We start from the raw sequence: 13,700 nt of genomic DNA, 5'->3' as shown, positions 1-13,700 counted from the left end.
AAGATTCGTCAAAATATGTAAATGAAATTGCTGTGAAACCTAAACAATAGGCTAAAAAACGGAAAATACTTTGAAATCTTGGATGACTGGAAAATAAACGTAAAGTAAGGACTGCAAGTGGCATGAACTTTTTTTTTAAAGGGACAATGGATAGAGCAGATATCCGGAAAACGGAACATTCCACCTTTCATTCCCTCAAGTAAACCCAAATTCCATTGCATTTTTATTTGGCCGCGTTTGTGAGCCTCAGTTCAGTTCATGCCTTTCAGTCACAAGGGGTGGACATCGGCGTCGACAGTCAAAATAAATAATTTTCATCGCCAAAGCATGATCACAAGGTGACTGATTTTTGGTGACTCTTTCTCATTTCTTCATGATCTTGACTTGTGCATGCTAACGCCAGAGGGGTGAACAATGTCGGCCATCACATCGTCCAATGTTTCTGATGCACAAATTGATCCTTTGTCTGTGGGGATGGTTAGTAGATAAACATTTCGTTAAGAAAGTTCGGCGAGGAGAATCAAAACAGGGAGTGTTCTCGTACTTGGAATCTGCGCTTTCCACTGCATCAGGTGTTCGCCCTTAAAAGTAACTTGCGACGGTAGGATTTGAACCCACCTAGCATTATGGGCCTTTCTTTGTTTGCACTGCCTTTTAAGCCCCTAGACAACACTCTCACCATTTATCAAAACAGTATGGAGATTTTTTTGGAGGGCTCTTGCTAAAGCCAAAAATAGTCATGAAAATATTAAATGTGACAGATATGCAAATAAACCTAGTGTAAGATATTAAACGGATAATGCATATTTTGATCGTCTCTAATTAGTAGCAATGGGATGGTCCATATTCCTTAACTCACGCACATTACTTGTAGTGATGTTGAGCTTACCTTTGCTTCGTCGACGATGAGTTCACTAATTCATTGCGAGGCGTAGGTTCTTATCCAATCACCACTTGCTTCCGAAACAACACGAGTACTGCATGAGAACAGCTCTTGTGTACTTTCTCCAAGTTGCATGATCTTCGGAGTAAATATGCCAGTCTTGGCTTTTCCAGGGGCCTCTTCGTTGACGATCCCCGGCCAACTGCAAATGGCTCTCTCTTCTCGAGGTAAATCGAAAGAGAACCGAGAGCTCTCCTTGAGCCAGCCTGGGTCCGGCCTTTTGGAAAAGGACAGACTTACGCCAGTTACACGTGTAGAGTTGCCTTCCTTCGTCGAGAGCCTAGCCTGGATGGCCATGTTTCACTTAGGTCGGGCAATGGAGTAATCTGAATAAGTTCAGCTGGAGTAAAGAAGTGCACCTTGAATTACCCGGCACTAATCTATCTAAGTAGCAGCTCTGTAGTGTAAACCCGACAACACCGACCTTTTGAAAGGCTGGCCATGTTTCCAAGCTATGCATAGTATGTACACAAAGAGGAGAGTGTCCGGAGGGGGAGAGGAGACCCAACTGTACTGAAGCTTTCCAGAGATGTAATTATGAGGAAATGGTGGTGAGGTAGATATACACTGATGGTAGAGGTTTGTGCTGAGAGAGATTGCTTCCTCTGTGATTGATTGATCTTGTCAGTCGCTAGATTTGTCGCGGGTGTGCCAGGATCCTAATACTGTGCAAGAAAGTCAGGAAGAATGAGAAAACAACAGGCATGCGTGCATGCGAACTTGCAAATAGTAGATCGTGAATTCCAAATGTCATCAAATTTCGCACTCTTTTCTCTTTGTTCAATTGACAATTCACTAATGAAGGACTGAAAGGAACTTCAATGACATGGAAACGACCACAATAAAGACTAAAGCTGCGAAAATGTTGGCTATCTTTTGATAGGGAAACTTTACTGAGAAACTCTTTTTTTACCTGATTTTGCAAATGGGCAATGCCTACTTTTGTGACGGGAAACAAAACAAATTAATTTAACGTTTCTTTATACATCTCAATATCTGCATTCATCAGTTATCATTGCCTTGCCAAAAGAAACCGGCTTCTTACAGCTTGATAGATGCACTAGGGGTTTAACGATGACACGTAGAGTGAGCTAAGAACGTACCAAAGTTATCGGAGAATACAGGAAGCAATTTGTCCCACCCAAGGTTTTAGGGCTGATTCTAGGGACCGTCGAGACGTTTGAAATCACCTTTAGGTTCTCGGCAATCCTTACTAGTGGAAACAATGAAGTCATTTCTTCGTTTTTCAGCCTCCTTCATTCTTGAATCCTGATTGTGAGGGAACATCAGATCCTAACGAGTTAGACGGCGTGGCGTCAAATGTATTTATTGTAAAAAAATAATGTGTGGACATTGTGGTCCATTTTTTACCTCATTTATGGAGGGTACTTTGGAGCTAAAACGCATTAAAATAGGACAATTAATTCTCATAAAACCAGTTAACCAGTATTGGTTAGATAGATCATATGCTAATTTGGATTTAAGTCCTCCAAAATTCCATTACGAAGGTTTCTGAAAGTCATAGCTTTTCCTGTTTTATTTTACTACATTTGTATGGTATTTCATTATACAAAAGGAAGGCCCTCTGCGACGGTCGCTTTCTCCATGCAGCCCATAACACTTGCACAGGATGCTGATTGTTTAGTAACCTAGTTTTCATATTGCCTTATTGGTTAGTTATGATTTGTTGGGAGTCAAACTCGCTCAGTGAACTCGTATTTGTCATAGTATGTTGCATCTCTTATAAGTGTTTGTTTGTAATTCATTACTGAAGCCTCGATCCAGTGCCTGGCCCTGTGGCAACACTTTATGGTATCAACCTCGGACAAATGATGGTTCTAGTACTCCTTAGTAATGTATGTCATGAGGGCACCAATATTGGGGTATATGAGGTAAAGTTCCAAACATTCAACAAAATTGCCGTTGATGCATTATTGGACAATTTTGGCCTGATAGGCTGAGAAAGATCTTTTCTCCTATGTTGGGTGGATTCCTGACAACGAAGGTTGAAATTTCATACGAAGAATTCCTCCTAATCTTCCAACGACGTTGAATCTATCTGACAGTGTTTCACCTCAGAGACAACGAGAAAGCCGAAAATTTTATCAAACTTTACTTGTGCATTGCCGAAACCCATCATTCGGATCCTATTTGGCTCTAACTCGATGGGCCTGGGTTTTGGCATTTTTATTGGCGGAAAATTGTACGTATTCATGAACCCTTGGAATATGGGCGGGGACGCTGGGATCGAGGATAAATAGTTCTCCATAAAGTAAAAGTTATGCTTTCTCAAACCACACAGTATGAATGCGCTTGCACTTTTGTGGTAATCAACTCATTCATTCTGGGCACTGTTATCTGTTGCACTTTGCGATGCCATAACTTTTAATCCAATCCTTCAATCGAGTTGAAAATTGACATATGTAATTGTGGCAACACCGGACCGGTCTCACTTGAAGAAAAATGCAATCTACCGAGCGTCTCAAATTGGAGGTGTTTGTTCTCATCCAAAGCGTCCCAGTCCAGATTCAAGGGGTTCATAACTTCCTTCACTCCACTATTTTTGAGACAAAGTGGGCGTGATGTTGTGAACTTTGCCCTAATAAATTCGCTCCTGATGTGACGTTTCTTGAAAATTAAGCCAAAAAATTGTCATGTGCTACGCATCAGATGTGAATTTGGGGCAAGGACAAGAAAACTCTTAAGAGTGTGCCCAAGGAAAGATTAAGCCACCATACATAAGTTACAGATGGAGCTTAGGTTGTTTTCATATTGTCCGTGTACCCTAACGCTTATAAAAGTCGCCAGCCCTAGGGAAATCTTCGGGACGACCTTCATTAAAAATGTATCAAAATATTCCCTAAATGTCTGCTTAATAATTCATGGCGTGATGACCCTCAGAGTAGGATATTACTTAATGGTCTCGCCCAATCGTGGTTGAAACAACTCGAAATTTTTATTTGTGGTCATCTGTATTTGTCGGTGGAACTTTCAAGACACTTTTTTCATTTTAGATTAATAACAAGCTTCTATTTGCAAGCTACATCTTAATACGTGAGTGTTTGAGTCTACGGACAATCGGTGACATTGTTATAAAGTATGGACTCTATCAATATCAGTCTTCAAATTTAATTCACAAACGAGTACTAACACAAAAGTCACGTTATTGTGTGTGTGCGACGAACGGTATATCACAATTATGAGTCATTTTACAGAAATCATTATCAATGGGTTTGATGCGGTGATAGGTATCAGACGTGGTCTTGCAAGGAAAATGTTGGACTTGCCACCAGGATCGGATCCACTTATTGGTGATCCATTTGGAACCGGCAAGAACTGGACAACCTCCGTGAAAAGTTAGAAAATCGACTCTGCCATTGTAGTCGTTGTTGTACCTGAAAGATCATGGGTTATTCACACTGCTATTCTTTTTATGCAAAGAGGACACCAATAGCCTTACCAAAATGCCAAGTTGCCTCTCTTGGGCCAAATTGTCACCTTGGCGTTTGGGAAAACCGTGGCTCCACCAGCTCTGACGTCAGACAAATATCCCATTGCCGTCCCAATTCTATCTCCACCGAATGCTTTGAGGTTATCAAACCTCTCCTTGGAGATGCCAAACTCCCCTGAACTGTCTGTATGGTGATTATAAACCCCTCCAATCCCATAATTGGCCACCTAGAAACAAACACACATTCAGTCATCATACTCGCACGGTATATCGGGTATGTGTAGGTAATGATTATGAACACCCACCTGATACATTTCCCCTCCTTCCTCGGCCAAGACGTGGAACCGAGTGGCGATTTGAAGTCGACGACTCACTTTCAAGGCCATTGCAGAGCTATCGGTGCCATTCAGCTTAGTGGTGTTATGTCGATCATCCAACCAAGCTTGGGAACTGGTTCGCTTCACACTCACACCATCGTGCTCTCCTTTCTTGGTCAAGTGCATAGAGCGTATCAAACGACGGTTCACATTGCTTCGATAGTCCTCCATTTCTTTGTCGTACATGAAGTCATGGAACACCGCGATATATGGAAGCAGGGACTTCTGCTCCAATTTGAATGGACCCAATCTGAGATAGGGATCTTTGTAATGCAGATAATGACAGGTCAAGTTCTGAAGCTGGGCCGGGCTCTTCTTCTCCTCACCTCGACACAGAGCATTGAATTTTTCCCACAGATTTTGGTCCAAACCGTCAGCTTTGTCTCCGGGTTGATAGCGCTTATTCTTGATCTTCTTGTATTTCTTCTTCTTTCGGAGCTTCTCGTCGAAAGGAACGAGAAAAGTGCGCCATGAGCGATTGCGGGGCCCTTTCTTCTCTAGTACAACGTCGTGCTTATTTTGCATTGTTCTGAGCATTCCCTGGAAGTTTTGGATGATTTGTTCGGATGCATTGGATCTTTTGGCCATCCAGATTGCTGCATCTATCCATTCGGTGGCTCGATCGTAGAAACCCCGATTGAATGAAAGCTTGCCCAAGAGTTCCAAATCGAATGCGGAGAGTTGCTTTTGTCCCTCGATCATCTCACCGGTTTGGGGATCACGGATCCGTCCCAAAGCAAACTCTTTCATATCCAAGTCGTAGGTCTCTTGGAGTAGAAAAATTCCATTGGTGGCTCCTTCCAGGTCCGAGACTTTGGGGACGTGTTCAATGAGCTCTTCAATCTCCTTGGTTTGATTTATGAATGATTCACTAAAGAGTCCATCTCTCAATTTGGGCCACTCGATTCCGGTACGTTTCAATAACACGTAGGCATTGATGGGATTGCTCACATATTCAGCCGCATCTTCTTCGCTCTCTGTGCTGTTGTGCTCATGGTTGTTGATGAGCTGGTCCATGGCATGGATTTGTCGATCCAATCGTGCGACATACGCCTCAATACTATGTCGCATTTGCTCCTCTTGCTTAAATAGATTGGCTAAAGCCTCGTTCGAGGTGAATAAGTCTCTTTCTGGAGTTTCGGCAATTCTTTCGGAATACTCGGTTGAAACCAGAGCCGGTAGACACATGATTGTGGTCCAAATGAGCCATGGAATTAACTCAGGCCCAAGTCTCATGGCCATTGTTCCAGAAGTCTGATCCAGGATCTGGAAAAAAATGGAGTAGAACATTTTAGATTTCAGTCCAACAATTGACAATGGCTTTTCGGGATTTCTGTTTTATTATTGATTCATTTTTGGGACAGGGAATCTGCCAGTTTGAGTATATCTTCGTATTCTTTATCCATGGCGTCATTGAAGAGGATCTGTTTCAATTTCGGCCACTCCAAGCTGGTTCGCTTGATGAGCATGTAGGTATTGATTGGATTGCTAACATATTCATGAGCATCTTCCTCCGTGAAATTGTAGTCTTTGTAGTATGTGTCAATGAAGTTGTCCAAGAACTTAATCTGTCTTTCGACAGCCTTGGCGTGAACCTTCATTTTAGCGTCGAGGAGCTGTTGGTCGGTTTGTCGAGGAATTTCATTTTCCGAAAGCCCCAAAACGGATGCAATGGCCACAATGCTCAGGATGCACAGCAGCTTCACTATCACGACGTTTGTCCGGGAGTTCATCTCATGAATCTGAAAATATGACAAGAATCAGACCTTAGAAGCCATTTTCGGTAATAATGTTCCAAAGCATATCTACTATTTAGCACTTGATGATCAATCAACATGACATTTTGGTTTGGTTTCATTGTTCTACCCGTGCTCATACAAAAGCTGCCCCATTGTCTAACCACCTCTGAAGCACAGGATAACGAGCTTCCGACTCACTAAGTGGACACGTCAACTTTTGAAATTGGTCGTTGGAATAGATCCACTTATTCGTGATCCATTTGGATCCTACCAACACAGGACAGCCTCCGTGAATGGTGAGCTCATCCCGTTTTCCTGTGGTGTGAAGATTGATCCAAAAGATGGCACTACCCTTCTCGGGTTTGGCCGAAACACCTAATAGCGGAAACACCGTATGACCTCCGGCCTCGACATCCGTCAAGTAGGCCATGAAAGTGGCCAAGCGATCGCCCACGGCGTTATTGTGTTTAAATTGAGTCTTCTCCCTGTGTGGGTTAATTTGGCCGTCAAAAAATCCCAAACCGTCCAAGTGGATTTGATACTGCCCGCCCAGGCCGTAGTTGGCAATTTGAAACGACTCTCCGGAGAACGGTCTCTCAGTTTCCAAGCCAGTTGCATATTTGATTCTTCGGGCCACATTGGCCCCTGGGACGTCCAAATCCACGGCATATTTCATGGGCTCAAATGGCAGGGGCGGAGGACTAAGATCGTTGTTTTGGGGGATGGTTGACGCTGAGGCCTCGGTAATATTGAATGTGAACCACCGCTCGGCTAACCATGCCTGTTTACTGGTTCGAGTTTGGACCCGTGCTTGAGTATCAGCCAAACCCGTGACGGACCGAGCGAGATTAGGTTTGGCATAGTCCTTGTAATGGTCCATTTCCGCGTCGTGCATGAAGTTGTGGAACATGGAAACAAATGGCGTCTCATTGAGGACCTCCACTTTGAATGGGCCCAGACGGAAGTACGGGTCCTGATGGTGAATGAAGGCGCATCTTAAACGGCGGTCATGTTCAGGGGTTCGCCATTCTCTCACCCCGTTGCTGCACATGTCAAAGGACATGGCTTTTTTCACTTGGGAGGGAATTTCTGCATGAAATAGCTTTTGTTGAAGGATTTTCTCTCGAATGTAATTGACGTTTTGCTTCACTTTTTTGTATTTCTTCTTCTTCTTGAGCTTCTTATCGAAAGGAACGGGGAAGCATCGGTGAGTAGCTCCGAATTGTCCGCGTTGATCGAGGAGCTTGTCGTGATAGATTGTGCCCTCTCTGACTTTCTGGGCCAAGATTTTACTGAATACCACGTCCGTCGAGTTCCGTTGTTTTTGTTCCGCAATTTGGAACCACCTGATTCCATTGTCCCACCAGCCCGAATTCGTGGCTCCAATGCCAATTTCCATCATATCACGGGGGTTCAATCTGAAATCACTCTGGTATTTTTGACCATCATATGTAATGAAACCATCGGCCAGATCTGAGGAGTTCAACTGATAAGTCTCTTGTAGCAGACTGAGACTGATCACAATCTCCTCAAAGTTGGAGGCTGTGGGGAAAACCTTCGAGTTGTTGGACAGTTTGGTTTGGAGCTCCATCAGAGTTTGGTCAGCGAGCAAGTTTGCCATGTCATGGTCCAAGAAATGTGGCCCCAATCGTTTCACCATGCCAAAAGAATTGAGCGGATTAGCGACAAATGCTTCTTTGTCGGGAACATCTTTCAAAGGTCCCTCGGGATAAGCCAGGTCCACGTATTTGCGAATGGCCTTGGCATGGTTCTCCAATGCTTCGACATACGTCACAATGTCTCTTGAGAATTGGATTTCGATCTCGAAGAGCCTCTCAGTGTCAGAAATCGAAGAGAACAAATCGGCATTGTCTCCAAAAACACTGGACTGGATTGCGACGATTATTATAAGCAAATGCCAAAGATTCTTCCCATGAAAACGATTCTTTAAGTTATCTCTCTGCAAATGCATGGCTGACTCACAAAGCACTAAAACCATAGGATTGAATGATTGCCGGAATTTATGCCTAGTACAAAATTTCCCGGTTTCACCTGATCAAACCGCGACGGTGTACTTACGCACAGTACAGTGCGTGTGTCTCCTTGTTTCTTCTTTCCTCATTGGCAGCCACGTCTTCCTTACCTATAGAGATACGTGAATGAACGAACTTGAGTAGTATAATAGAAAATAGTACATCTTTGTATCAAGCTTTAATGGAAGAACCGCTTGGGCTTTATTTGATCTTGAAACTTTGAGGGCTAGATAGAGAGTCGAATGAGATTGGTTAAGATGAATTAACGGAAATGTCACGGTATTTTATGCGTCCAAGCTATTTAAGGGTGGGGAATTTCCTAATTAGATCCTTAAATACCAGCAGGGCATTAGTCGTTCCTCAATAAAAGGAATGAATTACATTTACAGTTACTTTGGTCAAAAATAGCAATTCGTTACACAACTGTTAGTCGACAAACAAAAATGTAATGGCGTTACTCGTTACAATTACTTTTACTCAAATTTTAGATTACCAATTTGATTTTGTGATTTTTGCCCCATCAAGACCATTCTTCCGTAAAAAAATGTGTTTTTGACTCAATGAGTCCTAATATGGATCATCTGAAGATTTCGTGTCAACATTTTTTATTAATGAACCTTGGCATTTAATCGTGGCATAATTGTTCAAAATGTATTGCAGCATAATGCTTTGAGGAGTCAACATGGGGACCCTGGATGGGATAATGATTGTTGAAGGTTTGAAACACTGACGCATGATGGAAAACCAGTATTAGACATTGTGAAGTCGGTAAAGCTTCCTTGTAAGAAGTCTATGCCTTAAGTCGTGGAAATGAGGAGGCTCTAGAAATTTGATGCATCTTAGTCAAGATAAGGAGAGATTTTCCTTTCTTGACGATAGTATTGAATCAGCTCTTCAGTCCAACGGAATTTGATTGAGAAGATGTAAACATTAAAGTAGCAAGTACAATATGAGATATAAAAACCAAGGACACCCTCAGAGTAGTTAAGAGCAAGATTTTTAACTCTAACTTTCCTTGATCGTAATATGCTAGATGGAATTAGCAATAAATGGCAATTTCTGTCGAGCCTTAAGGTCCCTCAGTAGTCACGAGATTAACAAAGATTTAAAGGCCATTCTGGAAGCTTAAAAAGGAACGAGTAACGAGTAATTATTTTAGTTTTTTGGGTCGTTACAATTACACAAATTTAGAATGTAGTGCAATTACAGTTCTTTTTTCCAAAAAAAGAATGAGTTACTGTAATTTCGTTACTTGAAATTTCGTTACGAATGCCGTGTTAAATACAAGGGTCTGTTCACTAAGTGATGCCAAAAAAATCTGAAGTAAAACTCATCCCCGTTATTTGAAACCCTAGTCGAGGATTTATACCCATTTCAGAAATTTGAGTATAAGTTTTGCCACAATGAAGATCAAGAATGGCGAGTAAAGGTTCGGGCTCGTATACCAGGAAATTGGTATATGAATTACGTTGCGCTCCAAACCGATCTTTTTTCTTTATAAATGTACTTTTGTCCCAAATTTTGGTAATGATTTCGTTTGATGCAAGTAAGATTGTAATTTTATAAAAATGCCTAAGATTTTATAGAAGTAAGAAGTACAGAGACTTTGATTATATATGATGATGGACAAAAATGGTCCGCTCAACAAAAGTACTTGCTTTCATGAAATCATATCTTTTAAATATTTTCACCATTTCACTTGGTAAAATCAAAGAGAGGAAGACATTAAGGTAGGTAGGGAAAGGTTGATGATTAAACTCTTGATTCTTGTATGTTGGAGTATGAAGTGGTCTCGATTGAATGGCCAAACTGAGAATAAAACAGGATGGGAATAGGTCGTACGAGAAACGTTCCATCCTACTAGGGAGGTTTCAGAGACAGAAAATTTTTAGGCGAAGCGTTCCAATTACTCTTTTCATTTGGCGGAAGTGGCTCTCCCTACTCTATTTAGGCGCGGGCAAACAAAAATAGAATCGAGAAAAGAAGTTCTAATGTGCCAAAATTTATTAAGGCCTAATTCGATGACCAAAACGATTTTTATCCATTGTGACCGAATGAATACATCACAAACTTTTCTGAGAGACCCTTAATATTTTGTAACATCAACTTGAACTAAGAAAAGGATAGTTATTTGTCGCTTTGTTAAAAACTCGTTTAATTATTGAAGGTGAAATCAGGAATCAAAATTCAAATCAAAATCAAAGAGGACGTAAGTTATCGGATGGAAATATCAAATCAATAATTAAATTTGGAACCACTTCCTTTTTTCATTGACAATCGACCTTTAGGATTAATCAACGGTACTACCAACTTACGTGTAGCAACTAGAGATGTGATGGATCAATCATTTTAGAACTAGGCTGGACTAAGAGACATGTCGGTCGACCATTGTGGCTGAGGCTGAACTGGATTGACAGTTTTCGAATCACGAGTTGGGCTGGGCTAAAAAAATCAGGTTTCAGGCTGAACTGGGTTTGTTGATGATAAAAATTTTAATCAAAGGCGATCAATTAACGTCACTTTGCAACCGTTACTAAAGCTCGTCTGCGATATGTCGCTAAAACTATCGATTACTGTGAAATCTACGTATGTGCAGTGATTTCGGTACATTTGTTGTTATTGTACTGCTTAGCTCCATGCATTATACATACGCAGCGCTAGTTTTACCATGCTCATTTTGCTCCTTGTCGCCAATGACTAAAAATAGATCATAAGATGAATTTGAACTTACATAAGAAACTCGTTTTTTCTTTGATCAGTATACGTGACTAATCTTTCTGTAATGCAAGAACTGAAGACGTATTCGCAGGCCACCAACGTTTAATTTAAGTAATCCACCAGGTATATTTTAAATCATCATATCCTTCTTTTTAGTGCAAAATAACTCTTTTTTCATGTGCGATTAAAAATACAATTAAGTCAATCAACAATACCTTTGGTACACTTATGTTTGAGGACATTTGATCAAGAGGCTGAAGAAGACCTTATATTTTTCATTTACCATCTTCCTGAATTTTTTCTTAATTCACGATTTTCCGACTTTTGTCTTACGCATGGAAACGAAAAAAGTAAAGTCGAAAAAAATCCTGAAAATACCTTTGGAACCTACCTCATGTCCCACCTCTTCAACTTTATTTTTCTCCTTCAACATTGATGCTCGAGTTCACAAACAAATCGATATCATCTCATTTAACGATAGGACGATTAAATTTAAACAGTTTGGGCCAATCCAGGTGGCGCGTTGTCATACAGATTTGCCAAATTAATACAATAGGAAATGGTTCTAACACTACAGAGTGTCTCAAAAGAACTTAGGTCTAGAACGCCATTGAAAAACATCTGCGGGGCCTAAATAACTCGAGGTGTAAAAGCAGCTTTTACTCTTCTTCACTCATTCGATGATGATGATGATTTGGCCGACGATTTGCGGCTACTCTTCTTTTCTTGGCGTTCTACAGGCGCATATTTCTTCGAGGTTGTCTCAGACTTTTCGGAAGCTTCCAAAATCGGCGTTTCATCCGTCCCTTTAGTAGATTTCGAGCTCCACTCTTTATTGGACTCAGTCTCACGTTTTGATCTTCGATGCTTCCTCTTGTCTTTTGAATGTGGCCTCGATCCATTCTCATAGGCAGCCTCCTTTCCGTTCTGACGCTTGGGCGAGGAAATTCGACTCGACGTCAAGGAGGGCGTGTAAGAGGGCATCACGATTTGAGACTTGAGATTTTTTTGCTTGTTTCGATCGTACGAGTTCAGGGATACTACCTCGGAGGCGATCTGGTTCATGCTGGCTCGCCTCATGACCTCGAGGCCTTCATTAGGGTCGGTTCGTTGCTCATGGTGGGACGTGTGAGGTCGAATATGGGTGCTTTCTTTTCCGCCCAATTTTCGATGATACATGCGGTGAAGGCGTTGTCGTTTCTTCTCTAATTTGGTGGGTGGGAGGTTCAAGGACTCGAGATCGGATTTGGTGCTACTAGTGGATCCCTCTACCGTGGAACCCGAGCTAGAATGGCTCCTGGAATTGGATCAGAAAGTGTGAAACATGGGTAGAATTTAACTCGCCTCGATTAATTCAGGAGTTCATTATTCTCTCCAATTCCATCTGCAATGCGTCAAGACAGGCGAAGGCAATATGGCAACAGCTTACTGTACCGGTACCTTTGACCATTGGCTACATCATGATATATATTGCTGGGTACTGGAAATTGGGAACCACTTACCCCGGTTGCGAATGGAGTTTCCATTCCAGTTTGGTGTGTTTGAAACCTGACTTTTTGCGAATGTTGCGATACTTCCAGCCTTCTTCCCAAACGCGAAGGCGAATCCCCTTGGGCATTGGACGATAATTCAACTGATATTGAGATGCCATGGCCAAAGCTTGATGCTGATGGTTGTGCCGATCTTGTCTCATTATCTTCTCCTTCAAGGAAAGTTGTCGCAACTTTTCCAAAATTGCCTGATCCGAGCATAAATCACTGGACTCGGTCTGGTTCTCGGTCTTCATAGTGATGTGAAAATTTGAATTTGTATCACGCCAATGAGAGCGACAGATGTTTAGTTGGTTGGCACACTCGTGAGTCTGTTCCCATTCTGACAGGTCGTCGTCGTCGTCGCAAGGAAAACGGATCCAGCAGCCTTTTTTATTCGCCAAGGACACGCTCAGAGAGATGTTTGCTTGGAGGGCAGGCTTTGGTAATTGCTCGGAGGATAGCAGGTGCAAATGGTCCCTTAGGCGAGGTTTTCAGTGGCTTAAAGGTACCTTTTGTTCCGGGTAAGTGCAAACCTCAGTCACACAATGGATGGTGTTTTGAAAGAACCCAGTGGCAACCAGCAATCTCTACCGAGAAGTATGCAGGTAGGTTCAGCACATTCAGAGGATTTCCAATTCCACCCAGAGTGGAGCTGAAGGGCCATCCAAGGGAAGATGATGATGCATTGATTAGACAGTTCTGCGTACATGACGAGGAGAAAGAATCAGTTGCGCTGTTATGGCACTTTTTCTCTTCCGCCTTGCCTACGCAGAAATAAATCCTTGGATAAGATTGGCTCTCAAGGGAGCACAAGATCGCCTTGCTGAAATCTGTCTCCATTCTAGTTTCTACCACTGCCAACCAAGAACTTTGCATTGACTTCTCTTCCTTTACGTGCACAATCCCA

The 13,700-nt window shown here is 42.1% G+C and overlaps 3 protein-coding genes across 7 annotated transcripts in view; all 3 read right to left on the bottom strand.

Annotated features, from left to right (window-relative positions):
* The window catches only part of LOC131892587 (gamma-aminobutyric acid receptor subunit alpha-2-like), a 16,650-nt gene extending 15,436 nt beyond the window's left edge, over nt 1-1,214 (bottom strand). Inside the window, exon 1 of the mRNA XM_059242397.1 lies at nt 890-1,214. The gene's annotated coding sequence lies outside the window, so the exon portion shown is untranslated. The remainder of the gene's footprint in view (nt 1-889) is intronic.
* A 2,844-nt stretch (nt 1,215-4,058) lies between these two features.
* Nucleotides 4,059-11,178, bottom strand: LOC131891559 (prolyl 4-hydroxylase subunit alpha-2-like). Of its 5 annotated transcripts, none has more exons than XM_059241182.1 (5): nt 10,859-11,017; nt 8,563-8,653; nt 4,700-6,513; nt 4,404-4,621; nt 4,059-4,338 (listed from the first exon to the last, which is right to left on the bottom strand). In XM_059241182.1, exons 3-5 carry the CDS (start codon nt 6,059-6,061, stop codon nt 4,107-4,109), a joined length of 1,812 nt encoding a protein of 603 aa, XP_059097165.1. In that variant the 5' UTR covers nt 6,062-6,513; nt 8,563-8,653; nt 10,859-11,017; the 3' UTR covers nt 4,059-4,106. The 5 variants fall into 5 exon arrangements, with proteins under 5 accessions (XP_059097165.1, XP_059097158.1, XP_059097173.1 ...); XM_059241175.1 differs by having other exon boundaries at nt 8,590-8,653; XM_059241190.1 differs by lacking the exon at nt 8,563-8,653.
* A 167-nt stretch (nt 11,179-11,345) lies between these two features.
* LOC131891628 (uncharacterized) lies at nt 11,346-13,487 on the bottom strand. Its single transcript, XM_059241258.1, has 2 exons — nt 12,764-13,487; nt 11,346-12,558 (listed from the first exon to the last, which is right to left on the bottom strand). The coding sequence occupies exons 1-2, from the start codon at nt 13,045-13,047 to the stop codon at nt 11,931-11,933; spliced, it is 912 nt and encodes a 303-aa protein (XP_059097241.1). The 5' UTR covers nt 13,048-13,487; the 3' UTR covers nt 11,346-11,930.
* Between the last annotated feature and the right edge of the window lie 213 nt (nt 13,488-13,700).

The sequence above is a fragment of the Tigriopus californicus genome, chromosome 2 (assembly GCF_007210705.1).
Source record: "Tigriopus californicus strain San Diego chromosome 2, Tcal_SD_v2.1, whole genome shotgun sequence".
In the NCBI taxonomy this organism is placed as follows: Eukaryota; Metazoa; Arthropoda; class Copepoda; order Harpacticoida; family Harpacticidae; genus Tigriopus; species Tigriopus californicus.
The sequence above is the reverse complement of the archived record's forward strand: the minus strand, read 5'-3'. Positions and strand labels throughout refer to the sequence as shown.

Coding starts and splice junctions, on each gene's coding strand:
- LOC131891628 (XM_059241258.1), bottom strand. CDS start 13,047: ATGAAGACCGAGAACCAGACCGAGTCCAGTGATTTATGCTCGGATCAG. Junction 12,559..12,763: donor AAACTCCATTCGCAACCGGG/GTAAGTGGTTCC, acceptor ATCCAATTCCAG/GAGCCATTCTAGCTCGGGTT.
- LOC131891559 (XM_059241170.1), bottom strand. CDS start 8,509: ATGGTTTTAGTGCTTTGTGAGTCAGCCATGCATTTGCAGAGAGATAAC.